Here is a 27,557-nt window from a genome sequence, read left to right on the forward strand (position 1 = left end):
GGAAGGTGATGGTTGTAATGCCACAGAGGAGCTAGGGGGAGAGACCTGAGATTTCTCTGTGCCTCTGGACATGGGAGACTCTGAGCTGGGTCAGAAAAGAGATTCATTTCAGCCCGGGTCAAGGATGCACAGAGGGGCAGGCATGGCCTTGCCTCTCTGGGATGGGGAGATTCATGAACAGATAATGAGGAGAAAGGGAGAGGAAGGAGGGCGTGAAGAGACATGTTAGAGCTACTGCAACTCTTTGCTATCTTTAGAAAACTAAGTTTGCCCATGAAAAGAGTAATTAAACATTGTTGGTAACAGTAAAAACATTCTTGGTAAGAGTAAAAATGTAAGCTCATTAACAACCTTTAAATAATTTATAATTAGTGCTATTAATAATAATTCTGAACAGGGACACGGACATGCAGAGTTTCTTTTTGTGTCTTCAAGGCAGGGATTTCCAAATGAGGCCGTTCTTTTCCCATCTGAGCATAATCTCAGAGGGCCATAGAGTTGGGTGAGGAGGGGAATAATTCTTAGAAGTAAGCAGGTTGAATATTTAATGATTGATGCATTGAGCTCTTCCTTGTCACTCCTGGAAACACACACACACACACACACACACACACACACACACACACACACGAATGAATGAAGATGAATGTAAGCAGTGCAATTAGTGAATGCGTTCTCACACATCCACTACAACATGCACAAGAAGCTGGTCATTGTGTTTGCCTCATGGAAGTTGGCTGCAAGAATGAAAAGGAGACTAACTTCACATAGTATGTCATTATGTACCCTTGGAATTTGTAGAGGATGTGTAACTACAGACATTTGAAAAAGTCCATTGTTTTTGTGGCCTGAAAGCCACCAAGATGTATTTAGAAAGATGATGGACTCGGATTGTGGACTCAGGCACCATCTGAGTGTTTCCTCACTCACAGAATACAGGGAATGATTCTTGCATGGTTTTTCATGAGGGTTAGAGAGTGTGCATTTACTGCGGGCATAGAGTGACTGTTCAATAATAATAATTATATAACTGAAAAGTAGAAGTCCTTTTTGATATGTTGTAAATACTCTGGTTTCTCTTTGATTGTATAAATCTTTCACCTTTTACAAAATAAAACTTTTTCTGGCTGTTTTATGTCTGAAAAGGTTTTACAAATAAAAATACTGACTTGCGATAACAAAATAAAAGAAAACAAAACAAAAAGAAGCATCCAGCATCCGTGTGGTGCTTCTGGCTGCAAGAGAATTCCACAATTCTAGAACAGTTATTCTGGTGGGAGAGATGAGAAAAACTATTACTACTAATAATGATGATAAATCATAATAATGATAAGCTTATTATTATGTTCAAAAAAAGCTTATTTTCCTGATTCAGGACCATGCTAATTTCATCTTCACTTCATATATTTAATGAGAGAATTGGGGCTCCGAGGATTGCCTAAATGTTATTGACATAGTCTGGGCATTAAACTATTATCATTTTCAAGCTCTGGATTAAGAAACTAATTACAAGGCTTTGTTGGTAAACCCTAGCTGCCAAGTCCTATGAATATTGCAGTGCTTCCTCTAAGGCTGAACACGGCGGGCGTGGGAACTGCTTTATGAAAACCACCTGTGAGGCTGCACTTTGCCGTCGGAGCCATCTTCACGAACTGTGTTCAGACGTGGCCACTGAAATCTGGAGGCTTGTAACTGAAAGCGTGACCAGCAAAGTGGTTAATGTTCCTGTGAAATGATGTCAATTAACCCTAATAGAATTATTTTAGTGCTGATTTTGTTTAATCAAACATCACAAAATAATTGAGCTCCGAACGAATGGCTTATTGTAGCAATGTGCAGGTTGGCGTAAAAGAGTGGAGAGTGCTTTTCCATAATGCGTATGTATTAACAGTTCCTGTTGGCATTTAAATGGGCAATGACTGAGAGGCCTGCTGCTCAGGGCCCCGTGGACGTGTGGCCCTTACAGAACTACCTGGCTTCTCACCCACGATGAAGTCCGATGCTCAGTGGGAGCTTGGACACGTGAAGGGAAGGGAAGCTTGGATTCTTACTTGTCATCTATCAGGTCTGCAGAGGGTGAAAGCCAGGTTTGTTCATATAGCGACACCTTATACTCCATCCCTTCCTCTAGGTTCTCCAGAAATATTTTTAAAAACATAATTTAGCCCACTGTTTCAACCCTAAATTAAACATAATTTAGCCCACTGATTCCTAGAGGAATCAGATGGGGAGCTTTGAAAACATACCGATGATGTCTAGGCCCTAGCCCTGACCAATTGAATCAGAACCCCTCTGGGTGGGGCCTGGATAAAGGTATGTTTCAAGGCTCCCAACATGTCCTGGACAGAGGACTGCTGCTCTAAGACATCAGTCACTCTGCAGGGTCACTTCTCCACTCCTCTGCGAAGGTGAGTGTAAACCCATGTGCTGCCATGAAAATTTCTAAAACATGCAATACCTGACTGTTTCCCTGGAGGTTGTCAAATAAAAACAACAGCCAACACAACAGTAGCCATCACATATGAATGAATCAAAATTATACCTATTTTTTTGTTAGATGGGTAAAAATATATATTTTTTGGTGTGCCACAGAATTCTAGTAACTTGTTTATGTGTGCCATGAGATGAAGAAGGTTGAAAATCACTGGACTAGGTGGTCAAACCTGATTTGCACAAACCAGTGATCTTACCCAGGGTATGAGTCAGCCCAGGCTGCCGTAAGGAAAACACACACACTGGTGGCTTCTCCCACAGCGATTTATCTCTCACGGTCCCGGAGGCTGGAAGTCTAGGTGAAGGTGCCAGCGGGCTGGGCTGGCGAGAGCTCTTTCTAGCCTGCAGATGGCCACCTGCTTGCTGTGTCCGCACATGGCCTTTTCTCTGTGTGTGCAACCACTCCAGGTGTCTCTTTACTTCTTATAACACCAAGCCTATTGGATTAGGGCCCCACCCTTATGACCTCATTTAACCTTAATCCTCTCCATTCAGGCCACATCTCCAAATCCAGTCACACTGGGGAGGGACAACGGCTTCAACATATGAATTTGGGGGGGAGACTTAGGGGTCTATAACACCCAGCAACAGGCTTTACTCTTTAATTCCAAATAGTGGAGAGACACGGAAAGTGGGGAGAGGTCTGGAAGTACCAGTACCACTCCCAGATCCTTTCTTGCCTTCAGGTCAAGGATATTAAATTGTCCCAGGATAATAAATTAGGTTTATGAGTAATTTATGTGGCTGCATACAAGAAAGAGAGCTGTTTTGGTCATGCAACATCATTATTTTAAACTTAGAGAGATACACAGCTTACAGGATGTTTTTCAGGAAATCATGCCCTGCAAATTGATAGATTCCAGGTTTGTTTACCACAAGTAATCCTGCTAAAAGCATTGCACAGATAAGAAATTTCAAGCTATCATGTACCACTTGTTTGTCAGGAGGTCTGTTGTTAATAAAAGAAAATTTGTCTAAGCAGCCTTTCTCCTTTCTTCCTGGAAGATGCTCCCACATTCACCCTCTCCTCTCTCTACCCCGTGAGGATGAATTGTATGTCTGCTGATAACCATATCCTTCCCAGAGGGCCATGCGACAGTCCTGAACTGATGTCTGCCTTTTTCTCCGCTCTCACGTACAGCGATGATACCCTCACCACTAAGCTCTGGACACCCACTTTGAATTCTGTCCTTTAACACCTTGCTAGGAAAGTGTAGGCCCAGACCAGTGCCAGCACCTGGGAGCTTGTTAAAAATTCAGAATCTCAAGTCCACCCAGGCTGACTGAATCGGAATCTGCATTTTAACAAAATTCCCAAAGGATTTGTTTGCACATTCCAGTTGGAGAGGCGCTGCTGTGCCACACCACGCTTCCCTGCCTCCGGGCCTTTGCACTCGTCTTGTTGCTGCCCATGCCCTCCCCTTCCAGGTCACAACTTTCAAAAACTCTTCTGCCTCTTTCATCTTCTATTCAAAGGAGTTCCCTCTGTTTTCTTACATTAGCTCATTATTTCCTGCTTAATAGTTGCTGCAATATACATTTTGTTAATTTGTTGTATTGTTGGTGCTTTGTCTCACCAACTCTAAGCTCCTTGAGCTTGGGCGTCTTATTCCACGTGTCCAGCAATTGTATCTAAATGCACATCACTTAGGTACTGGGTGGCCAGTAAATAGCTGTGAGTCAAACATAAGTAAGTGCGCTGGTTTTCCGTGATCCAGTGCCAGCCTGTGTTTGTCTCTAACATTATCTTCTTCCTTCCTTCCGTGCACTCTGTATTTCAGCTCAACTGAAACTACTTAGAGCTCCTCATCCCATCCCCATCCTGAATGGAGTGCTTTCATGCTTTGTTGCATTTGTTCAAACTGCTCACTCTCCCTGAATTCCATTCCCCTTATTGTTCCACTAAGGAATGCACATTCATTCTCATAGCCCAATATCTTAGAAAAGGCAGCTTAAGGACCAATTGCATATTGAATGATACTAGATTTCATTGGGATTTACATGCAAATTTCCATTATGACATCCAGATCCTATCGAGGAAAAGAACATATCTCTACTGCTCTTGCTTAATGTAGTTCCTAGAATGTAGGAACTGCTTAGTGAATAGGTTTTGAATGATGAGACAGGATAAATAAAGATGGTGTCTGGAGGATGGTTTAAAGATCACCATGTCTAAGGATTCACAACTTTGTCATAATAGGTCCTTCTTGAACATCATAGGCCCTGCATTCCTGTATGCACTTTTCTGGATAAAAAAGTACTTTTTATAACCTTGTAGTCTTCCAGCACTCCTGAGAGATGAGCTGGATCAAGTAAACTCTTCATTTTTCTCACTTTCTGAAGGTGACCTAGTTTCCCAAAGCAAAAATAAACAAATATGCTGTCTTAGTGCATTTAGGTGGGTGTAACTGAATATCTTGGGCCGGGCGGCTTATAACCAGCAGAAAATAATTGATTTCTCACCGTTCTGGAGGCTGGTCAATCCAAGTCAAGGCTCCAGCAGATTGTGTCTGGTGAGAGCCTGTGTCCTGGTTCATAGACAGAGGACTTCTCGCTGTGTCTCCTCATGACTGAACTGGGTGAGGGAGCTCTCTGGGGTCTTATAAGGACATTAATCCCATTCGTGAGGACTCCACCTTCACGACATAATTACCTCCTAATACCATCACAGTGGGGATTGGGCTTCAACATATGGGTTTAAAGGAGACAAAAATAGAAGAATGCTTTCAGGTCTGGAGGCCACTTCTTTCTTAGCTTCCTGCATTTCCAAGGTTGTGAGATAGACTTTATTTCTTAAATAGTCTATCTGATTTTATTTATATGTAAATGGACATAGAGAACAATGCACATACATCTCAACAGCCATCAGTAATACTCATTAGGGCCAGGGACAGAATTCAGTGGCTGTCAGTGGCCACTCAGATGTAGTGTGAAGGATACCAAAGGCCTCTCACCCAAGTATGTCACTGCTGCACCCTAAGCTGGCAACTGAGCCTAAAGTTCCAACTATTTGAGTTGTTTCCTTGCATGAACTTAGAGGGGTTTGTTAAAGAGATGATTTTCCAATTAATCACTGGACAGTAGATGCTTTGTTATCAATACTTACTGACTTATGCTCACTCTGTAGGGAGCGGCAACCCTTTCCCCTGTAGCATGGAAGGGAGCATTTTAGTTTGGCTTCCCCGTGTTCACCAGGAGGACGTCCTGGATCAGTCTTGCTAATCTGTGTGCGGGAGAGGCCCTGCCAGTTAGGAGGGGCTGTGTGAGCAAAGGCATGGAGGCAGTGAGCAAGAGAAAGCTGACAACCACATGAAAGAATAGTGTATTCTTCTTAAAACAAACAAAAAATAGAGGAAAGAAATAAAAATAGTTTTTTTGATTAACTATTACTGTCCTTATTTTTTAAATATATTTTTATTTCTCTCATAGAGGAAGGCAGGGGGAGAGAGAGATAGAACATCAATGATGAGAGAGAATCATCAGTTGGCTGCCTTCTGCCACCCCTATACTGGGGACTGAGCCCACAACCCGGGCATGTGTCCTTACCAGGAACTGAACTGTGACCTCCTGGTTCCTAGGTGGATGCTCAACACCAAGCCACACCAGCCGGGCTGTCTTTAAAACACACACATAGACAATCTTATTTGATTCTCTTATAAGTAACTTCGTTTTATTAGTGTGGAAATTAAGCCTCACAGAAGCCAAAGATGACCCAGCGAGTATTTTGAGAGTTGACAACCCAGTTTGTGTTCTTTGACATTCCATGACTCCACACAGGTTAGGGAAAAGATCAGGAAGGTGATGCTGTAATTCCAACCAAATATTACTTACCCAGTGCCACTGTTTTCTGGTGTTATTGGAGGGGTACACATGCTGCAGGATGATGAGATAATAGATATCACAGGAGAGAAATATTGCTCTGTACAAATGAATTAGAAGCTATAGCTTATCAACGTGTGATCTCTCCTTAATAGCAAAACTTCTCAGCATCTTTAATAAAGTAGTGTGCACTGTGGGCCCCCCTGATATGGCAATATTGAATAGGGTGTTTTCTATGTTCAAAAGATTACGTTGTTGGGCTAATATTTCTCACAATGAAATGTGGGGTAACTATCCTAAATAATCTGTATATAAAAAAAAAACAGTTTCTCTTCTCTAGCTCAATAAAAGGGAAGAGATTCAGAAGTTTAGCAAAATAGAAAGGAAAGAAAAAAATCAGAAAATCAAAAGCCCATCTGGCCTCAGATGGTGAACTGACTGATCAGCATTCTTCCCCACTTACCTGGCAGAGAGCATGGCTCACCCCAGGTGAGTGGGTGCAAAGCAATTTGCAACTTCTGTAGTACGCAGGAGCTAAGATGAATGGCTGAGCTGGTTGGAAAAGAAGATTTAGTAGCAGTGATATGAGGACTTCTATCATTTGTGCTTGTATCATTTGTCAGATTTAAGCAAGTCAGTCATGGGAGGCTCAAACAAAAAGCTAGAATAAGGAACATGCAAGGGCACTAAGAGAAGGCATTTTTTATCCTAGGATTTTATCCCTTTTTGTTCTAACCTCAGAAATTCTTTCTTGGGATAGAGTCTACCTGTGTTCCATTTCACCTTTTAGGGTATGAGGGGTTTAAAAAAATACATATGGCCACAGTTTTCAAAGTATAAGTAGAAGAGGTCGGAGAATAATACAGCTGAAATACTAAGAGATTTCAACAAAGGGAGTGGGCATTTCTAGTTTAAAGGCATCAGGGAAGATTTGGGGTGTTTGAACTGCATGTTGAAGAATTGGGGGGAAAGCAAGACAGCTAAGAGGATGACTATAAACTAAATAAGGTAAATAGGGCATCTAAGGGTATTAAAAGGACTCATAAGCAGTGTCCTTTGCTGGAAGAGGAATGGGTCTGTGGGATGAGGGGAGGCAGAAGACACAGAATGAAGGATCAGAGCTCTGCTTTGGAATGATGAGTGCGAAAATGAGGTGACTACAGTTTCAAGTGGGCAGTGGTGTGGGTTTTCATCCAGGGTACAGTAGAACCACACTTGCTTTCCAAGGCACTATGACAACTTCTTTTTGATCCACTTTTGTAGGCACAGAGGTAAACAGATGTGCTCTTCCCAAGTGGAGGGAGACAGACAAAGAGGTAAACACCCAGGTTTTTTAGTTCAGAGAGTAGTTTCGATGAAGAGAAAAATAGTAAAGGAATAATAAACAAAGGGAAAGACCTAAAATAAGAAAGAACAAGTAAGGAAACATAATAACTTTAATAGATCCATATCCTTGGGGACAAAGAGGAAAGGGTTTATGGAAGAAGACTGGGACAAACATTTTTTGAGGGGAGCAAGATAGAGAAGGGTGTCAAACTGACAGTATTGTCTGGAATAATCCTTTCAATAGAGATAGTTTATTAAGTTTTTACTATGTGGCCAACAATGTGCTTAACAGACACTAACTTTCTCAGTAAGTCTAGGAGGTAATCATTACTATATTTCACAGATGAAAAAAATATAAGGCTCAGACAGCTTAAATGACTTGGTCATTGTCACTCTGCTAGGATTTGAGCCATGTCCATCTGAGTCTAATGCTCATGTTATTAACTTCTGTGGTATGCTAAGATGGGATAGCAAGATCTAAAGAAAGGGAAGGAAGGTGACATGTTGCTTTTAGATGCATAGAGTCTGAAATGCCTTTATGGCATTAATTGCTGGTGATATTCAATTGGACAAATCAGAGCTCAAGAGAGTGGGGAGGAGTAGGAATGATCATCTTAAAGGTGTCTCCCCCCCCCCATGGATTAAGTTCATCTTTAGAGCTATAAGATATTCTAATAGAAATTAATTATTTAGGCAGCTGCAATGTTATTTAACTTAGTCTTCATTACTAATGAACTTGGAAAACTGATGCTCCAGTTGACTTTGGGCTTCCTCACTGACAATGATGAAGTCACTGAACCAGTGTCTGTCTTCCTGGTTCATTGTCTTTCTGTTTTAAACTGAGACTAAGCTCACTAATGGAGAAAGTAACAATCAGAGACCTATTGAAATCAAGTTCTGTCCTTGGCTGCATATTGCACGTAACTTGTTTTTCTCCCTCTCCCTGGCGTGTTAATTATGTTCATTTTCCCTCTACCTAGCAAATGAGTGCCCCGTATTCAATTCCCTTTCTTTCCTCATGAAGATGCCAAGGGCATTTCAGCTGTAAACATTTACTCTATAGATGTGTAGTAAATGACCAGAAAACAGATGAGACTCACATAAGTAATTATGAATCCTTTCATCATGTCTGATTACATATGAGTTGGGAGATAGACTGTAATGAAGTCACATATTTACATAATTACTAATTGTGTTATTCTTTTGAAGAGGGTTCTTTGAGAGTTTATAAAAGGAGGACCCAATCTAGTGGGGTAAAGACTTTCTGAGCAAGATTCGGTGAACAAGAGTTGAGCAGAATATCACAGCACAAAACCCATTATGAGGCAGGACACTTCATGAAATTCCAATAAAGGCCAGGAGTGTTAAGTCATTTGATGAGTGTGTCTGCCAGACTATACAGGGTCATTTAAATAGTTTAAGAGCAAGGAAAGTCATGGAAGAGACTAAGCCAAAAGGTGAGTTGATCAACCCTGATTGCTAAAGAATCCTTCTGGCTATGGGGCAACAAATTGAATTGGGAAGGGCTCAGAAGGAAAGGGAGCTGAGAAAGTTCCATAGAAAGTTTTTTCAGAAGAATTGTGGTAGAGTTACCACAAGAGCCCGTTGCCCAGTGCACAGAGGAGTCAATGCTATGGCATTGGCTTTTGAGAAAAGAAAAAAGCTTTATTGTGAAGTCAACCAGAAAGGAGACTGGACAAAACAAATCTGCCTGCCGGGTTTTGGGGTGAGATTTAGAAGGTTAAAGGTAAGGAAGTCATGCATATTCATTGGGATTACATCATCTGGTATAATGGATAGGCACAGGCAGTTCATACAACTTCATGGATCACATGTAAAATTCAGGAACAGTTAACATATAGTTCCCAGAAGATTGTGGCCTTGTGTCATCAAAAGGTTGTCTCTAGGGCTAGAATTTTCTTTCTGTGCAGCCTCTGTAGACTGGTTGAGATGAGTAGTCTTATGGGTCCCTTTCAGGTAGTAGGGGGGTTATTCCCTTTCCCATTGGCTATTACCTGAGACTTCCTTGTTCTATTGCAGTCCAGTGGAAAACAGCTGGTGATTAATTATTTAGGGCTGATTGGAGCCAGTCTATTACCTTGTTACAGGAGCAAGGGTGAGTGATTTGCAAGAGAGAAAATCTACGCAAGTTGTTGGTAATGTGGTGGGGTGAGACAGGGCAAGGGCAAGGAAGATGTCAAAAATGAAAAAATCCCTAGTTCAAGGATACATAAGGCTGCCTTGTGCTATGGATTTGTCCTTCAGTTTTCTTTGCATATAAGTCGGCCAATATTCTGTGTAAGGGCCTCATAGTACATAGTTTATTTAGGCTTTGCAGGCATGTATTCACAACTATTCCACTCTGTCATGGCAGCATAAAATTGGCCCTGGACAAAATGTAAGAACTTTGTGGTGATGTTCCAATAAAATGTTATTTACAAAAACAGGCAATGGGCAGAATTTGGCCCACGAGCAATAGTTTGCCAGTTCCTGGTGCAGATCACGAGTTCAGTTTTGAACAAGTATAAATTGTGGTATTTTTTAGGTACTCACATGAATATGTTTACATTACAAATTATTCTTAAATCTATGGCTTAAAAATGAATTTTACATGTGCGTAACAATTTGAACAAGATTAAACATCTAGTCTTTGGTTGGTAAACATATTTTAGGGAACTGTTGCCAGAGGAAGAGGAATAAGCGATTATTTGTGGTTAGCATATAAATTGTAAGGGGATGGTTGCTCCAGTGGCAATATATTCCAGAAAGAGTCAGATAACTAGTGTCAGCAGATGTGCATTGTTTGGCTATCTGAATGTAAGGTATTTTTAAAAAGGTATCAATATTGTAAAAAAACTGGAAGGTTCCAAATAACTCAGTTCTGAAAAAAAACAAGAACGGAAAAATATAGTTCTAGAACCAAGTGAAGTCAACCATTTTTAGTTAGAGGTATAGAAAGGTTTTGTCAAGAAAGAGAAACCAATTAGTCTGGGAGTTTTTAATTATATACATTTAAAACAAGTACCTATCATCTTGCCCCTTGTACTTAAGGGAAATGCAGACATTGAAATAGTAAAAGCAGATCATTTTGGCAGAACTATTATGAAATCTGTTCCTAATGTAATTTAACACATATTATATGTATGTATGATGACACTGTGTTCCTTTAGACTTGATCGTTTTGGGAAAAGAAACGTTTTTTACTCTGTTAACGTAAGGAACATGCAAACCTGTAAAGAACTTTTGTGAGTTTATTTGCGCCAAACTGTCAACAATTGCCAGGAAGCGGAATCTCAATGGATTGAGATAATGCTCTGGAGAATGGCAGTTTTGCACCTGGTTTTACATATTACAATCAAAAGAGGAGACATAAGTGGGTTACACAAAATCCACTGGTGATAGATTAGGGAGGTGGGGGAAAGCAAGGCTGGGACACCTCTGGGATTGGAGAAAAAGTAAAATGATAGACACACACTTCTTTTACTTAAGTGGGTGCAGGATAGTTAACAGTCAGCGATTAACTCAATAAAAATGAAAGGATGGTCTCCAGAGTGGTGCCTGTGCTGTGAGGGGTCCAGAAAAAGTAAAATTACTTTGACATTCCAAAAATATTCTATCTGTAGATGCAAAAGACAATAGGCTCAGTTAAGGTAAAGATTTACTTTTGTCAGGGAAGATACCAGCCTAGGACATGACTACCCACCATAAACTGCTTTTTAATTTAAAAAGTTTTAATTTTAGGCCATCCGTTATGGTTACTTTAGGTCTCTTGAGTTTGCAAGGCCACCATGCAGGGCTTCCCTGAGCTAGTCAGGATAACATGTGGCCCCTTTTCATCCACAACTCTCACCCACTTCTTTTTAAAAAAATACATTTTTATTTATTTCAGAGAGAAAGGGAGAGGGATAGAGAGGTAGAAACATCAATGATGAGAGGGAATCATTGATCGACTGCCTCCTGCACACCCCACATTGGGGATCAAACCTGCAACCTGGGCAGGTGGCCTGATTGGGAATCGAACCTTGACCTCCTGGTTCACAGGTCGCTGAGCTAAGCCCGCCAGGCTCTCACCTACTTCTTTATGTGCTGGGACTCTAGGCATTTGAAGTTGTTTGGCCAATGACCTTATGAAACGTAGTCAGGAGACCTTCCTGACGGTCTAAATTTATAATTCCACTACAGCTTCAGACTTTCCTGTTAACTCAAAATATAGTATAACTGAGTATTTAATGTGACCCATTTAGCCCGGCTGGAGTGACTTAGTGGTTAGGAATTGACCTATGAACCAGGAGGTCACCGTTTGATCCAAGTCAGGGCACATGCATGGATTGCAGGCTGGATCCCCAGTTGGAGGTGGCCAATCGATCTCTCTCATGGCTGATTTTACCTCTCTATCCCTCTCTTTATCTCCTCTCTCTCAAAATCAATAAAAACATTAAAAATTAGTGTGAGTGACCCATTTAGACTTTTAATGAGATAGTGCATCACAAATCAAGAACAGAAGCCAGGAGAAGTAAATTTGTAGTCCCTGGGTTCGCTAAACAACACCAAGGTTTTCTTCTAAGTTCCATTCTGTCAGAGAGCTTAGATCTGTGGCTCCGAACTTGTCTACATGTCACCGAAGGAGCTTTAAGACAGGCGGATGCCTCTTGGGAATTTTTGGAAGATCTCCAAGTGATCCAAATGTTCAGGCAAGTTCGGGAACCACTGGCTTGACTCAGAATAAAGTCTCAGTAACCATGAAAAGCATTCCCATCTTGGACCTCCAGGGGCTCTCCGTGAACGGCTGTGGGCCACCACAGCAAAAAGCCAATCCTAATCAGACAGTGCGTGGTGCTTCCTCCTTAGAACATGTAAAAAACAAACAAACAAACAAAAAAACGATTTCTATTACAAATGTTGAGTAAATAGAATGTGAATTAATGAGTGTTTTTATTGTAATACATCAGTCCTGAAATGTTGTTTCACAGTACAGGTATGCTGCCTAAGGTATAAAAATAGGGACTGAGTCTTTAAAAATAAAAAAGACAGTGAGGTGCTACAGAATTTCCTATGAAGCTTTTGCCACTTCACCTTAGCCTCCCTCCACCAGAACCCAAACCTGGCTCTTTTCTAGTACTAAAAAAAGTGAACATTTCTCTGCATTTTCCTAGAAATCTTTTTCTATAAATTATATACAACAGATATGTTTTATTGAATAAATGGCATTTTAGTAAGAAAGCTCTTTTAAAATTATCTCATTCTATTAAGGTTTTAATAAGGAAAATTAATATTACAGAGAAATATCCAATAGAAGCCGCAGCCAGTTGGGTCTACACAGTAGGATTTGGAAATAGGCAAATTCAATTTCACCAAAGAAAATATATCTGGAGTGACAACATTTTCTTTCAGATAGAAAGTGATTGTGTGGGGGAAAGGAACAGTTCTCTTCTAGATGGAAAATGGGTGCTCCAAACACTATAAAATTTGTCACTGTTTGATTCCTGCATTTGGCAGTCAGACAGCAACTAATTTGGTTTTAGTTTTTAATTCCAGTGATTATGAGGTCTGCGCATTCCCTGTGGAGTAACACACTCTCGTCGAGGGCCAGAACCCAGTTTTCCTTTGCCAAACGCCTGTGGCACAGACCTATAGCTGACAGGTGGCTTTTCCTTGTTTTTTTTTTTGTCTGAGAAAGAAGGAATGGAGTCACAGCTGATTTTCTGAGTCCAGGACTTTACAACCCCGCTCTCTGAGCATTTTCAGGAGACAGAGATAAGTGTTTCCGACCATGTGTGATTCAACGGCCCCCTTCCCTTCCAGCGCGACCTGTTATTCATCTAAGAACCTGCATTACTGACCAATCGTCTAACAGATTCAGAAGGTCTGCACGAGATGCAGAAGCAACAAAGAATGTATTAGATGTTTGGCTGCAAGTAGTAGACTGCCATGAAGAATTGATTAATTAGTCCGGCCGTTGTGTGCAGTGGTTGAGCATGAGCCAAGAGGTCACCAGTTTGATTCTTGGTCAGGGAATATGTCCATCCTCAGTAGGGGGCATGCAGGAGGCAACTGACCAATGATGTTTCTCATCAGTTTTTCTATCTCTATCTTTCTCCCTTCCAGTCTCTCTAAAAATTAATGAAAACATATATTTAAAAAATAATTGATTAAACATTAAGGAAAGCTATTATTTCATATTAGAACTTCAGTGGTAGAGTGGTACCAGTCAATAGTGTTCGTTAAGTTGGTGACATAATTATGCTATCAAAGACACAAATTATTTTTATCTTTATTTTTCCATTCTCAGCATATTGGCTTTATTCCTTAGACTTGCCTCTTCATGGATACAGAATGGCTGCTGCAGTTCCTCACATCATTTTTGTACACATCAAAGTTCAAAGGCTGAAGACAGCATATCCCTTCTCTGTCTCTTTTTTAAGAATGAAGAACACTTTCCTAGGATTTCACAACAGGCTTATTGTTGCTTTCATTGACCAGAACTTCATAATTTTCTTTTTCCTAAAACATTAGTCCACCTACCCATATAAGTTAGGCTTTCCAGCTAACAGACAATTTTGTTGCAGAGTTCAGAAAGGAACTTGAAATTTGCATCCCCACTAGCCCTCAGAGATTATGGTTGTTCTTTTCATAGCGCTAAATTATTATTCTCCCTTAAATAGTTGCCTACAGTCTTTTGCAGGTGGCTGTTTCTTCATATGAAACAAAGCACTGAATTTGTGTATGTGGGTATAGATATGCACAAGTCGTATGTGCTGCTTTAACAAAATCCTCACTTACCAGAGCTTTTACAGGTTACTTGGTACCTTTGTAGGTTTGCCATTGTTTGTATGGAGAATAATACAATAATTAATAATTGCTACAAGAATATGCTTCACATACAACCATAAACTACTTTTGCCCCACCCTATATTATCAATGATTCTTTCAGTTGGCAAAGCAAGTAAATTAGACTGTTGTTTGTTCATTTGGAGCAGGAGGCAACTTTGTTGTTTAATATATGCAATTAAATTGAGTTGAGATCTACTTTAAATGAAAATCAAAAACAAATTAAGTAATCAGTCAATGCAGTTTTTATAGTTACAATTCTTTATTTATTTGGGTAAATTGAGAGAAAAAGCTGTTCAGCATTGTAGGCATTTTATTTTAATCAAGGGGAACTAGAAGTAGTGAGCTGGCAACATTTAAAATTGACTGTAGAATATGACAGAATGATTATTTGTGCCTGTATTTGTATGAGCCCAACATCTGTTCCCAAAGATCAAGCTTAATCATGGCATATTAGTATCCACTTACGTTGGAATAGGCAATCTCAAGTTTAGCTAATAAAATTCACTTGTAGTTTTTAAATTTATCTTATTAACCAGGCCTAGGGCCTTTTAATTTGACATTTGAAAACCTTTGTATTAATAGTAACTTTTTTAGATTCTGGGTTCTTAAAATTTGACATTTGTAAAGTGAATGCACATCTTTTTTGCTCTTGTTACAAATGATTTCCTGAATTTTATGAATTGGGGATGGCTGCCAGTGACTTACTTCCATCAAAATGATGATGTTGAGAGAAAATATTATTGATGTTTAATATTTAGTTAGATTTATTTTATTTATACTTAGAGTTATTAGTGCTGACTTGGGTTTTGTATTCAGGCAAATGAGTGCATATGACTCATCTGAATATCCTTGGGTCTCTGGTTAAAGTCTAAATTCAACCATTGCAAGGATATGATGTTTTATGAAGTTTAAACCCTGAGCCATATTTTTTCAGAGTCAACTACATTGATTCAGATTTTCAAGGTAGTTCTCATTCAAGTTTGATAGAAATATCACACCCCGCTATAAATTACATCCTGTTTAACACAGTAGTGAAATTCTGATGAGCTATGAATTAATTTTCTTTCCCTCTTATCTCTTAAAATTATTTTTATCTTTTAAAAAAGCCTCAGACTTTCTAGTATCTTTCTAACCTATTTTTGTATTAAAAATTCAATTAAGTGAGCATGGGGAATATCAGCCAAATTTATTCATTGGAATTTAATTTCTTCTCTCATTAATTTGGTAGGTGTATCTTTTGCAACTTGTAGATGCTGAAACTATTTAGTACATATAACTTTTAGGACTCTTGGTTGCAAGTGATAGGAATGCTATGTAAAGTGTTTCAGCATAGCAGAATTTACTAGCTTATATAATGGCACAACCTTGGGAATTCCTGCTTCAGGCATAGCTATATCCAGTGGCTCAAACAGGCTCAAGAGTAATCTTTGTCTTCAACTTTCCGCATTGCTTTCCTTTGTGTTTCCTTCTTTTCCTGACAAACGTCTTCCTTCTTGTAGCCATAAGCACCAGCCAGCATCCCTACATGCTGGAAACTGCAAGCCCAAGAAAACCAAAGATTTTTAATCTGTACAATCTCAGTAAAAAACATGAAATTAAATCCTGTGCCATTCCAAGGCAATCCCATCCCTGACCCAGGCTCTGGGAGGAGAATGTATCAGTGGTGGGTGAAGTGTGGTCCCTAGAGAATGCCCAGCAACAGCACCTGAGATATTGTTATAAATACATATTCTCAGGTCCCATCCCATACCCAGTGCATCTGAGAATTAGAAAGTAGGGCCAGCATACTGGGTTGCAACAAGTCCTCCAAGTGGTTCTGATGCACTCTCAGGCTTGGGATCCACTGTGGTCTACTCATTGGCCACGCTTGTGTCCTGTGTGCTGCCCCCGGAGCTTCCGTGTAACTTTCACAGAAAACTCACAGAAAAGAGCTCCGAGAAAGTGGCCTCAGAAAAGCAGAGCAGTAGCTGCCATTCTGGCAAAGCTGAGCAGTATCCACCACCATGAATTCCAGCCCAATAGTGAAGTGTTGTATCTCTAATGCCATTATTTCTCAGAACACAGTTGATTATGGATTCCCTTCCAGAAAATCAATATTCTAATTAAGCAAACACTTGTCTATCCTCTTCTAAGTTAGAGTGTTTTAGTTTAATTTTCATCTCCAAATAGGTACATGGCCAATCTTGAAACGTTTCCAGACCGTGTTATTTTCTGATCAAATGCTTCCTGACCTCTTAGGGTATCCTCCACTAGAATTAAAGCCCTCAAAAGTGAACCTTCTCACTCCTGGGTGATAAATGAAATGAAAGGCTTACTCTGCTTCACAATTCCTCAGTGACAATGGCAGTGATGCTACAGAATTTAAAATAATTTTAATACATTTTTAAAGCACCTCAAATGGAGATGAATTTAGCTTTTTATATTACTTCAGTGTGTGTGTGTGTGTGTGTGTGTGTGTGTGTGTGTGTGTGTGTGTCTTACTGTGGTTTGGGACATTTGCATTTGTCCTGGAGAAGGCCGTAGAGAGCATGTGGGTATTTCTCAATTTATCTAATCATAGGACTCCCCAGGGCACTTCTTAAAAGTAAAGATCCAAAGGCTCTTTTTCAGGATATTCTTATTTGGGAGGTCAGGAATGGAGACAAAGAATTTATACTAGTATTCTTTAAAATTGTCACAGGAATTTCTTAGAATCAAGTATGTTTGGAACATACTCTAAGACTACGTGAATGGTAAGGATGTTGCAATGGATTGGTAGGGGGTCAAATCTTGGTTGTAGATCCTACTAGAGGAGTAAATCACATGACCTCATCAGGTGGTCAAATACTTCTCTTATGTTTGTTGCTAGTCGTTCCCTTTTCTCTCGAATAATGTACTGTTGCATTTGTATCCCTTACACTGCAGATCGAGGACATGCAATGGGGTAAAGGAGTCCGGGAGATCCCGCACTCCGTGTGCACTCTGCCCTGCAAACCCGGCCAGAGAAAGAAGACCCAGAAGGGAACGCCCTGCTGCTGGACCTGTGAGCCCTGTGACGGCTACCAGTACCAGTTCGATGAGAACACGTGCCAGCATTGCCCGTATGACCAGCGGCCCAATGAGAACCGCACTGGCTGCCAGGATATCCCCATCATCAAGCTGGAGTGGCATTCCCCCTGGGCCGTCATCCCCGTCTTCTTAGCGATGCTGGGCATCATCGCCACCATCTTTGTCATGGCCACGTTCATCCGCTACAACGACACACCCATAGTCAGGGCATCTGGGCGGGAACTCAGCTATGTTCTGCTGACGGGCATCTTTCTCTGTTACATCATCACTTTCCTGATGATAGCCAAGCCTGACGTGGCGGTGTGTTCCTTCCGGAGAGTGTTCTTGGGCTTGGGGATGTGCATCAGTTATGCAGCCCTCTTGACAAAGACCAATCGGATTTATCGCATATTTGAGCAGGGCAAGAAATCAGTGACAGCTCCCAGACTCATCAGCCCGACATCACAGCTGGCGATCACTTCAAGTTTAATATCAGTTCAGCTTCTAGGTGTTTTCATTTGGTTTGGCGTTGACCCACCCAACATCATCGTAGACTATGATGAACATAAGACAATGAACCCCGAGCTGGCCAGGGGAGTTCTCAAATGTGACATCACAGATCTGCAAATCATTTGCTCGTTGGGATATAGCATTCTTCTCATGGTCACATGTACTGTGTACGCCATCAAAACTCGGGGTGTCCCAGAGAACTTTAACGAAGCCAAGCCCATTGGATTCACTATGTACACGACATGTATAGTATGGCTTGCCTTCATTCCAATTTTTTTTGGCACCGCTCAGTCAGCGGAAAAGGTAAGTGAAAATGCACCCCACACCATGCATTTCAAATGTGTTCATTTTTGTATAGATGGAAACCAAATTAATTGTAGAGAGCAAGAGGTTTTATATATGCAGAATGGTATTCCTACGAGTAGAGAAAGCCAACCAGTGGTAGCATTTTCCAGTTATTTTATTATAGAAATACTCAATGTAGCAAGAGATTATCCAGTATGAAATGATCTAATCTATTCAAAGTAATCCTTCCTATAATTAATTTTCCACTCTCTCTACACACTTATTTCTGAGGGACAGGAGAAGGGGGCCACAGTTCCTCATCCTCCAGGATAAGGATGGTCATTCCTTGCTCGCTCGCTCTCTCCTCAGTGGCTCTTTAGGTTGTCACTGTGGATTGGATATAGTACGTGAGCTATACAAACTATTAGAGTTGCTCAATTGCATGTTTGTGGGGATGGATATATATATATATATATATATATATATATATATATATATATATATGCCATCATGTACTGCTTAACTGTGGGGATACATTCTGAGAAATGTGTTGTTTGTGTTGTTAGGTATATTAATCACATCAAGTGCTTCAGGGTGATACCAGAGACTCAAATTTGTACCCATACACACACACACAGTAGAACAAATATCTTCAAACTGTGAAAGTTCAAAGTTTTTAAAATTAGTGGACCCTAATATGTTGGTCTTAAATATAGTCACTGCACATGATCCCCACGTATAATTATAAGTTTTTATGCTTCTGAAAATTAAGCAGCCCTAATATGTTGATTTTTAATGCAATTCATGTATAACTAGCTGCAGGTTCGATTTGCATGCAAATACGGCAACACTAAGGTGATGGTTTTGTGTGTATGTGATTCGTACACATCCGACTTCTATACCCACCCCTATCTGCCTATAATTTTGTGTATATGCAAATTGGGCAATTTAAATATATTGATCTTAAGATGTGGTGTCCTTCGCTCAGTGAAGGCATTCTGACATGTTGATATAACTGAAGCCAGAACTGAGACTCAGAGTCCTAGCTTGAACATTCTGTAGGAGAAAGCATAATTATAGTTTGATTAGAAGCTAGGATGTTGGGTGTTCAGCCTGATACCATGTTATTTTGGAGAAGTCTCTTAAGCATTCAGGGACTTAGTTCCCAAAGTGGAGCAAACAAAGAGTGAAATAGGACTGTCTACAGATTTCTTACTCTATTAGTTGAATCTGATATTTTATTGTTACTTCTGTTCTCTGTTTCATTGTGAAAAAGGATTAGTGGTATTTTTCTGGTTTTTCAACTAAAAATGTCTTTCACTTATATTGTTTGATTCAAAAGCTATAAGTTTAGACTGCATTTTTTAAAGTGAACATCTCATGAAACCATGCAGAATTCTAAAGCTAAGGACAGTGAATGGTTCCAGATTACGGTTTTAGTCATAAAGTGTCTCGAAGGAAGGTCTAAAATGTATGCTCAATGAGCATAATATGTATCTGATGGTATGTTTCATATTCATAATGCATGTTTACTGGCTGTGAAACCAACTTGACTTTCATTTTATTGCATCTATCCCTGAGCCAAGGGGGTAGTAAAATATGAGTCAGGGTAGTGAAATGCAATAGAGAGAAGAAGGAAAAAAAATTCTCCAAACGTATCCAGGTAAGTCCATAACCATTGAACTTTTTATGGGGCATGATATGCATCATCCAAGCCTGTGGAGGTAATGATCATTTTCTTATGAAAACAAACATAGTTCTCCACGCAAGAGGTTAGGAAACATTAAGTCCTTTTCTTAAAAATCTATTCTTGAGGCATATAAAAGGGAGAAATAACTGTGGTTGTTTTATAGATGAGCCTTTTTGTAATGCATGTTTGAGGATCTACTAGTATGTCTCTACCAGGTCATTTATCATTTCTATCCGTTTCCAGTCATGACTGTGAATCTTTTCAGGAAGGTTAGGGGTTATAATTTACTCATTAAAAAACCTGTAAGTGATACAAAATTTTAGAAATTGAATTCATGTATTCTGGTTGTTCTAGTAAATATGCTGGTAGCACTGGACAACAGGAAAAACGAAGCTTTCTTCAAGCAATGAGCTTTTTAATCCTAGAGTTTAGACGGCACATATTCGCCTTTGTACACCCTCAGTGGGCTATGGTGTTCTACATGGTTGATTGGCACAAAGGTACTGAATTGTCAAATGGGAATAGTGAATTGTTATGTGAAAATGCACATACCTCAATAATAGGCATATAACTAGACAAGCATGAGTGATCAATTGAAAATACTGGGTGTTTCAAAAAAAATGTATACACACTTTAGCAGCTCAATTTTGAAAAATGAAATATGTTTTAATAAACACTGCCTTTATAACTATTTAAAGTGTATGTATACCTTTTGGGGGCCCCCTATATTTAATGGACATAAAACCATGGACTTTAAATTGTGGAAGGTGACAAACTGCCAAATGCAGCAAAGAGGTCACAGCAAAAGGCATTCTTACCAAGCTAGCAAGCATAACCCCTCCTTTTTTGTTTAGGTTTAACAGTTTTGTTTCAAATTGAAACATTTTATTATAATGAGGGCAGGGGGCAATTAGGCAGTGAATTCAGTAATAACTATTTACTGTTTCAGGAAATTTAATTTATTTTGATTTTGCTATGTATATCTTTATGAAATTTCTCATCCGCTGAGTTTATTAGCACAGCATAAAGTATGAGGAATGTTCCTTATTTCTTGCAAAACAACAACTTCCTCTTGTTAAGGAAGATGCTATCTTGTTTTATTTGTCTTTGTTAACCCTGTACCCTATAGGACAGTGATGGCGAAACTTTTGAGCTCGGCATGTCAGCATTTTGAAAAACCCTAACTTAGCTCTGGTGCCGTGTCACATCTAGAAATTTTTTGATATTTGCAACCATAGTAAAACAAAGATTTCTATTTTTGATATTTAGTTTATATATTTAAATGCCATTTAACAAAGAAAAATCAACCAAAAAAATGAGTTTGCATGTCACCTCTGACACGTGTGTCATAGGTTCGCCATCACTGCTCTAGGATGAGTATCTTACAACATGGATGGGGAGGAAAGATGTAAGCCTAAGCCATAAAGAACCATTCCTGGCTGTAGAATTTATATTTAGGTGACTAATGATTCTTGGGAAGATCGCCAGTGGTAGGGCAGTAGCACGGTCGGAGCTAGTTGGTTTAGGGAGCTGTGGTAATATCCCATTGTTAAATAGTGACACTGTTCGTTGGAGGACTGGATTATTTTTCCATGAGAAACAAAGGCTTGGCTTGCGGATACATCTATTCGGAGAGTTTTGCATGCTGCCTAGAAAAGAAGCACCTTCAGGTCAGGAGGACACAGGCCACCCAGCTCAAACCTGAGACACCCTACAGATGCTGTGTTTATTCAGAACTTTCCAGGTTCTTTTTTTTATTATAAAAGTCACATTTCTTTTTTAACCTTTTACAAATAGCATGTAAATGAAGAAAAAGGACTCCCATTACTCCATCCTAGAGAGACTCATTGTCAACAGTCTGATGTCTCTACTTCTAGATGTATAAATATGCACATATTCACAAACTTATTTTTAAAAGAAGAATCCTTATTTTTCCTTCGGGGGTGCATCACAACACAGTGGAGAGAAATGTTCCGATCCATAGTTTATACAAGGCTGTGCACCCATGCTCTGATGGGCATGGAGACTGGTGGTTGAGATCTTACTTCTGTTGTTTACTTTGTCTGTTTCTGGTTATATCAGTAGCATATGAAACCATCTCCTTTCTGCTTCCTGCTGTGATCTTGGTGGTAACTTAACTTCTCTCTAAACAGCCCTCTGAAACCAGCTGGTATTAGCCAATGCCTTTTGGTGGTGCAGTCCACCTTCATCCCCTTATGATGTATCAGCTAAGTTCCGCTGCAGTCACCTAGGATAGTTGAAGCCTTCATCATCTTAGTCTCTTCCTTCAGCACAAATAACTAGTTCAGCAGGTAAAAACCAAGAGCTTGCATAAAACTGAACAGAGCTAGGATAAGGAAAGAGCTTATGACCTTAAAACAAGGGTCTTGACCATTTGAGATTTGAACAGAGTTGCTCCAATGAGAGAAAGTTCTGCTAAAAGGGAAGATTCAACAAGAGACCTTGAATCTGCCCCCAGTTGGGGTGCTCCCTGGAGCACACTTTTCCCATTAGGTATTTTCCACTTTGAGAATTCAGCCACCAAGAGATCCCAGGCCTCACCTTTAGAACTAATACCAGGATCATCAAGCAAACCTCTGTCCTATGGCATTTACCAGTGCATCAGAGACCACCTATCATTTTGAGAAAGATCTTTTCTCAAAGCACAAGAAATCTTGTCCTAGGAGCTGACCTACTGCCTATCCTCTCATCGTTCTATGGTGCTCTGAACCTAAACATTATATATATTTGGATGTGTCATCCTCCTGGGTTCTTTGATTTTGATGATGGCTTCACAGATGAATACATTTATCAAAGTTGATCAAATTGCATACTTCAGATATGTGTAGTTTCTTACATATCAATTTGTTAAAAAACAAAATTTAGCTAAGTAAAATTTAAAAATCTGATTGGCTTTCTTCAATGATCCATGAATTGGGCAGCATCCCATCAAGCAAATAGGAAGAAGCGCTGAAGAGCTGTGTAAGATGAAAGACTTGTAGGCGGAAGAGGTTGGGGCAAGGAAGTTGCTAGCCATCACCTTTCTGCTTCCTGCTGTGATCTTGGGGATAACCGAACTTCAAACAAGCAAAGAGTGGATTGTTTCAGGCAAGGTCACCTTCCTTGGGGGAAAACAATGGTTTATCAGGTGGATTACCTTACTAGTATTGACTAGTATAGACTGACTCCATGAGATTACATTCCTGGGAGAGGTTGAAATCACAATTAGGTTAGATATTAAGTCTCAGTTGGGTGATGTTGGTTTAGCACAAGTGACTCCATTTTAGGCCCATTGCTTTTTTTCTTTTTTATTTTTAAACAAAGTATATATCAATAAAACCATGAAAAAATGCTTTGCATAGAAACTCTTTCTTTTCTCTCCTCTTCCTCCTTTCTCTTGAAACTAGAATTGTATAAATGAATTCATGTATAAAGAAGGCTTCAAACACTCTCTGGTACATGGTAAAGACTCAATAAAGAACTATATCCTTCCACAATAGTCTCCCCTTAGCAAAACAGTTTCTGTCAGACATTGGCAGAAGGTATTGGGAAATCATAAGTACAGACTATAATATGAATTAGGGGATGATAAGATCGAACTCTGGAGAGGTGGTAGAGGTGAAATCTTGGAGGACCCTGTATACTTGATTATTTTAGGTAAGGGAGGAGTGTGCTTCAGTGAGTTGGCAGTGAAGTATGACATTGTTGGAGTTATGCTTTACAAAGATTATTCATTGTGTATGAGTAACAGTTTGCATGATAGCTATAATATTGTGATTTGTATATATATATATATATATATACACATATATATATATATACATATATATATATATATATATAAAATATATTTTTATTGATTTCAGAGAGGAAAGGAGAAAGATAGAGAGATAGAAACATCAATGATGAGATAGAATCATTGGTTGGCTGCCTCCTGCATGCCCCTTACTCGGGGGGTTCTATCCCACAACCCAGACATGTGCCCTTGGACGGAATTGAACCTGGGACCCTTTAGTCCGCAGGCCAACACTCTATCCACTGAGCCAAACCGGCTAGGGCATATAATATTTTTACTTATAATATCAAATATATATTCTAGCATTTGGTCTTTGTTTTCTGTCACAGGGCTCCTATAACTTTTGGAGTGTCTTAAGTAATAAGAGTAATAAAGGTGTCTTTTGTTATGTTAATGAGATGATTTTTGGACTACACCTATGAATGGGGGCTGGTTGCTCGGCAACCAAACACGTGATTACAGAGTTGGACCTTTTCAGTCCAACCCCCCTCCTCCCAACCCCCATCTCCAGGGAGAAGAGAGTGCCTAAAAGTTGAATCCATTGTCAGTGGCCAGTAACTTAATTAATAATGCCTCTGTATTGAAGCCTCCATAAAAACGCAAAGGATGGGATTTGGGAGCTTCTGGGTTGGTGAACATTTGTAGATTTGGGGAGAGTGGTGGGCTGGGAGAGCACAGAAATTCTGCATCCTTTCCCCAAACCTGTATACTATGCATCTCTTCCAGCTGGCTATTCCTAGGTTACATCCTTTTATTTAAAAAAAAATTGGCAATCTAGTAAGTAAAATGTTTCTCTGAGTTCTGTGAGATGCTCTTGCAAATTAATCGAACCTGAGGAAGGGGCGATTAGAACCTCCAATCCATAGTTGGTAGGTCCAAAGCACAGGTGACAGTCTAGACTTGGAATTGGCATCTGAAGTTAGTTGGGGAGCAGTCTTGTGGGACTGAATCCTTAACCTGTGGAATATGAGGTTATCTCTGGGTAAATAGAGTCAGAATTGAGTTGAAGTGTAGGACACCCTTGTGTGGTTGTGTGGGGGAAATTGTGTATAGAATCTTTTAAACTTAATATGTATAATTGGTTGCAGAATGTTTTAAGCTGAATATGTAAAATTCTATTCTGGGAAGACAGAAAGTGGTTACCAATGATGATTTAAAGGGATTTTTCTTCTGCTCAGACTTTTAGACCCATAATAGTATATAGAACTGGGGGGATGCGGAAGACTGAGAACAGTTTCTTGGAGGAAAAGCTTGGATCAGAGCTGATAGCCAGCGGTAAAACCCCCCTTCTCCACCTGTTCAGTAAAGGGGCCAGCAAACCTCCCACACCGTAGAATGTTAGTGGGGACTTGGGAATTAAAATTCTGCTCCATAAGGTCATAGTAGGAAGGGGACTTGGGAACACTGCCTTCCACATACACACTCTCTCCCCAGGTACAGAGAGGGGCCCGTGGATGAGGCTGCAATCCAGCAGTTATGATATATATTATGGTGTCAGAGATGGTTTTGAAGAGTATCTATATACTAGAAATACTGTTCATACACAGTCTCCCTTGATTTGGGTATTGTCAATGTGTTGCCACTACTTTAGTTTCTCCCAAGGATAATGGGTTTCTCTAGCTTTTCAAACGCAAGTAGTTCCTAATGAATACAGCTGTTCTCAGCTGATTGGCACTTGGGTATGAGAATGCAGAGTGCATGGCATCTGCTATGGGGTTATGTACCCTCTAAGACCCCAACTTGTTAACCTATGTCTTTGATAGCTCTCTACCCCAGCACAGCACCACATTGGGCTCCCCAGATCTGACTGGTTTGGCCACAAAGCAATTGATAAGTCAGTGCATCAGGGAGTGAAATAGCCTAAATAAACGATAATCCAATTACAGACTTCAAGGAGGGCTCGTGTGGAATTTCTCTGATTGAACAAAAGTTGCATTTTCACATTCAAGTCTCAGCCAGATGAAGGTATTAGGGAAGAGAAAGGAACACAATTAATCAACAGGAGAATTGTTGGGCAAGGTTTAGAGTACACTGTGGCAAAGAAGGGAAAATACAAGTCAGTGCCACTAAATGAACAATTCCTTGAGGTTCTCAAAAGTCTTTATATACCTGAAGGGGGAACCTCAGGCACAGAGGGCCATCAGTAAAAATCTGCTGGTAGATAGTTGAATGACTAAAACAGAGTCCCGTTTTCTTTTCTGTATTGCAGACTCTCTAATCGTCACTTAGATCATTGATGTGGTGGCTTTTTTCTAATTTATCACTTGCAAGAAGCTAATATTGTTTCCAAAGAGGCTTGAATTATATATAAGGTGTCAGTTGTTCACACCTGGGAAATTCTGGCAAACAGACCTAAAGCCCCAGATCAGTTTGTAATTATTGGATGTTAGTGTCCAAGACCAGATATTGAGGCTGGCTGAATCTGCCTCCCAATACTTCAATTCCATTGTTTGTCTGGTAATCTTCCCAGTGCCCTGTCAAAGTGACTGGGTTGAAACTCCATGGCCAAATTGCCTTGTTGATGAGGTCTGGGTTGCTGCCTTGTGCTGGACCAAATACCAGATGAATGGAGCACTTAGTTTTAACTCAGAAATCATTTTGTTCCCTCTTTGTTTAATGTTGCAGATCCTGAAGTTTCTTGTGTATTTTTTTAAGACGGTTAACAGGGGCAAGGGACCACATAGATGTTTCCAATTTGTGTAGTTAATCCATTTTCCCCCAGAATCCTTGCCAGATGGCTGGACAGGGATAGGGGTATGTGTTTTATAAGATCTTGGATCTTTTATATTAGTTTTTAAATTGGGACATTTCCTGGTTACAGTGCAGTGGGGAATAGGGTCAGAATCTTCAGCTTTTCCAATATTGAAAATCAGGCATAAAAAGCTAACAAACAGCAAATAGAGGCAAACTGCCGACCCAGAAATTGAACTGAAAACTCTAGGAATGCCTGTGTCTTCACTGCCTGATTCCGGGGTTAAGAGCTGTGTGGATAATTGGAACATACACTCATTAAATTTTGGGTCCTCATACAGAGCTCTGCAAAATGAAAGGGCCTATCATTTCATGTTGTCGCAGAAGGCAGTTCCCCACTACCTCTGCTGGGAAGAGAAAATGTGAGGAGATGATTCCTTAATGAAGACGCTGGCAACCCATCTGCCCGACTCAGAGGCACTGGCTTTAGGAATGAGTCCTCAGGTGTCTAACATGGAAGATTGTCTAGCACATGTCTCATGCGCTCCTTTCAGCTCTATGTTATAATTGATTGCTTGGCTTAGAAGAGTCAGTTTTCTGATCCAGGGCCTTCCATCACACAGGTCTTAAGAAAGCAGGTTAGTAGATGTACTGAAAAAGCAAATAGGAAAGGTTTTTGTTCCCCATCAATTAGCTCCCCTGAGCTAATATTCTGGGGGAGAGGGTTTTAAAATAGCTTTTTTTTTTTTTTTTTAAGAATGGCCTTGTTATTTAGCAGGTGATTTTTATCTGCCTGTTACATGTCAGGTCCATGGACCACAACACCTGCAAATCGCATCACTCCCTTTTAAAAATAACTCGTCCAGTGGCTTCCATTGATATCATCATCATCATCATCATCATCATTCATTACCTCTCTACCACCATCGGAATGACAATAGTGTTTAAACTCTTCCTTAGAGCCTACGAGACTAAGATCAAGGGTCATAAACTATGGGCCACCAGCCAGATCTAACCAGCTGGTTGTTTGTATAAATAAATTTTTATTGAAACACAGCCATGTTCATTCATTAACATACTGCCAATGGC

General features: G+C 40.0%; 1 protein-coding gene across 3 annotated transcripts in view; it reads left to right on the forward strand.

The window, feature by feature from the left end:
* The window catches only part of GRM7 (glutamate metabotropic receptor 7), a 743,749-nt gene that overhangs the window by 574,542 nt on the left and 141,650 nt on the right, over positions 1-27,557 (forward strand). For all 3 annotated transcript variants that reach the window (XR_013996795.1, XR_013996796.1, XM_081106152.1), the window contains exon 8: positions 17,374-18,309. Coding sequence is in view for 1 of the 3 variants with exons in the window: in XM_081106152.1 (XP_080962278.1) it covers positions 17,374-18,309 (936 nt within the window). In the remaining 2 variants the exon portion in view is untranslated. The remainder of the gene's footprint in view (positions 1-17,373; positions 18,310-27,557) is intronic.

The sequence above is a fragment of the Myotis nattereri genome (assembly GCF_964212035.1).
Source record: "Myotis nattereri genome assembly, chromosome: 14".
NCBI lineage: Eukaryota > Metazoa > Chordata > Mammalia > Chiroptera > Vespertilionidae > Myotis > Myotis nattereri.